The sequence below is a fragment of the Mya arenaria genome, chromosome 13, assembly GCF_026914265.1.
Source record: "Mya arenaria isolate MELC-2E11 chromosome 13, ASM2691426v1".
Classification (NCBI taxonomy): Eukaryota; Metazoa; Mollusca; class Bivalvia; order Myida; family Myidae; genus Mya; species Mya arenaria.
Window position 1 is genome coordinate 37,503,019 of NC_069134.1, and position 2,508 is coordinate 37,505,526.

The 2,508-nt window shown below is 30.8% G+C and overlaps 1 protein-coding gene across 1 annotated transcript in view; it reads left to right on the forward strand.

Moving 5' to 3' along the window:
• Nucleotides 1-842, forward strand: part of LOC128214160 (mucin-5AC-like) — a 4,855-nt gene extending 4,013 nt beyond the window's left edge. The window contains exon 2 of the mRNA XM_052920482.1: nt 1-842. This exon is cut by the window's left edge and continues 993 nt beyond it. Coding sequence (XP_052776442.1) covers nt 1-650 — 650 coding nt within the window. The 3' untranslated portion in view covers nt 651-842.
• Nucleotides 843-2,508: the final 1,666 nt, after the last annotated feature.

Consider the following 2,508-nt stretch of genomic DNA (forward strand, 5'->3'; position numbering starts at 1 on the left):
CTCAACAGACAACAACGACTACAGACAGTATAAGTACTGCAGTTGAAAAGCCTGCAGCTGGTGGTCATGACAAACTTATTTCAATGGTGCAAAGCAGTGAATTTGTTGAAAAACCATCGGAGGTATCAAACATTAATGACTTAGGAACGGCGAGTATAAAGAAGGAGAAACTTGTGGGTACTGTTCGTATTGGGAATCACGATGTGCCCGTTCTATTAGAGGAACAACCTGAAGTACTTAAAAGCGATAAATCTAATTCACAAAAATCTAAAACTGAAGAACCGTCAGCGGGATCAGCTAGTTCTTTGTCTAAAACGCAGCAAAAGAGTGCAATTCACACAAATAAAGGACAAGACCTCATGTCTAATAAAACTATGGAAAGTAACACGGCGTCAAAATTTGGACATGATGAAACAAATACTTCAACTCCAAAGCCAGCTAGTGAACCCCAGCCTATAGAAACAAAACAGACAATAGACACAACAGCTTTATTACAGCTGTTGAATATATTAGGTTCGCCAAACATTGCCGAAACCGTAAAAGCTGTAAAAATCGAGATAATTACAAAGTCAAATACAACGGACAGGAATAGTAACGTGACAGCCAAAGATGCCGAATTAAGTGTTTCGACAACCCAAAGTCCACCTTAACTTCTTTATACGCTTTTAATTGTTTTTGTTTCCTGTCTCATAATGGCATGATTTATATATTGAGTGTGCATCGACATAGTTTGATATATTTCCTGTTGGTTTGGTAGGTCATATAACTTATTTGACAATGAAATGAATGTTTTCCGTCTATGTGTGCAACTGAGTGTGATAATGCAATAAATATGCAATATTCTTGTTGAATATTTATTAGACGTGCCCACTTAAAGTAGGTTTATGGCAATGTATAACACATATTTTCAGACTTACGTCATGTCCAGTGATTAAAAAGAGATAAAAAGAATTACTCGAATTGTACATCCGAATACTTAAGATGGTAGTCAGCATTTTGTTTCAGCGAGTGGCGATATATCATGTCGATGTTACCCGAGTTGTATACTTATTTTGCCGGTACTTTACAAAGCTCCAATCCTCCCAAAAATAACTAGTTTGTTTTCTTAATAAATTGTGCAATTTCATGTGAAGAAAATGAGACTACGTGTAGATAATATATATATATTGTGCTATGTAGATGAATTGCCCTTATTGAATATTTAGAAGATGACTTTCTCCTATTGAAGATTTAGAAGATGACTTTCTCATATTGAAGATTTAGAAGATGACTTTCCCATATTGAAGATTTAGAAGATGACTTTCTCATATTGAAGATTTAGAAGATGACTTTCCCATATTGAAGATTTAGAAGATGACTTTCCCATATTGAAGATTTAGAAGATTACTTTCCCATATTGAAGATTTAGAAGATGACTTTCTCATATTGAAGATTTAGTAGATGAATTGCTCAAATCAATGATTTATTAAATGTATTGCTCATACTGAAGATTAAGTAGATGTATTGCTCATATTGAAGATTTAGTAGAAAAATTGCGTACATTGAAAATTAAGTAGATGAATTGGTCATATTGAAGATTAAGTAGATGTATTGCTCATATTGAAGATTAAGTAGATGAATTGTTCATATTGAAGATTAAGTAGATGTATTGCTCATATTGAAGATTAAGTAGATGAATTGTTCATATTGAAGATTAAGAAGATGAATTGTTCATATTGAAGATTAAGTAGATGAATTGCTCATATTGAAGATTAAGTAGATGTATTGCTCATATTAAAGATTAAGTAGATGAATTGTTCATATTGAAGATTTAGTAGAATAATTGCTCATATTGAAGATTTAGTAGAAAAATTGCTTATATTGAAAATTAAGTAGATGAATTGGTCATATTGAAGATTAAGTAGATGAATTGCTCTTAATGAAGATTTAGTAAATGAATTGCTCATATTGAAGATTTAGAAGATGACTTTCTCATATTGAAGATTTAGAAGATGACTTTCTCATATTGAAGATTCAGAAGATGACTTTCTCATATTGAAGATTAAGTTGATGAATTGCTCAAATCAATGATTTAATAAATGTATTGCTCATATTGAAGAATAAGTAGATGTATTGCTCATATTGAAGATTAAGTAGATGAATTGTTCATATTAAAGATAAAGTAGATGAATTGTTCATATTGAAGATTAAGTAGATGAATTGTTTATATTGAAGTTTTAGTAGAAAAATTGCTTATATTGAAAATTAAGTAGATGAATTGCTCATATTGAAGATTTAGTAGATGAATTGGTCATATTGAAGATTAAGTAGATGAATTGGTCATATTGAAGATTTAGTAGATGAATTGGTCATATTGAAGATTTAGTAGATGAATTGCTCATATTGAAGATTAAGTAGATGAATTGCTCATATTGAAGATTTAGTAGATGAATTGGTCATATTGAAGATTTAGTTGATGAATTGCTTATATTGAAGATTTAGTAGATGAATTGCTCATATTGATGATTT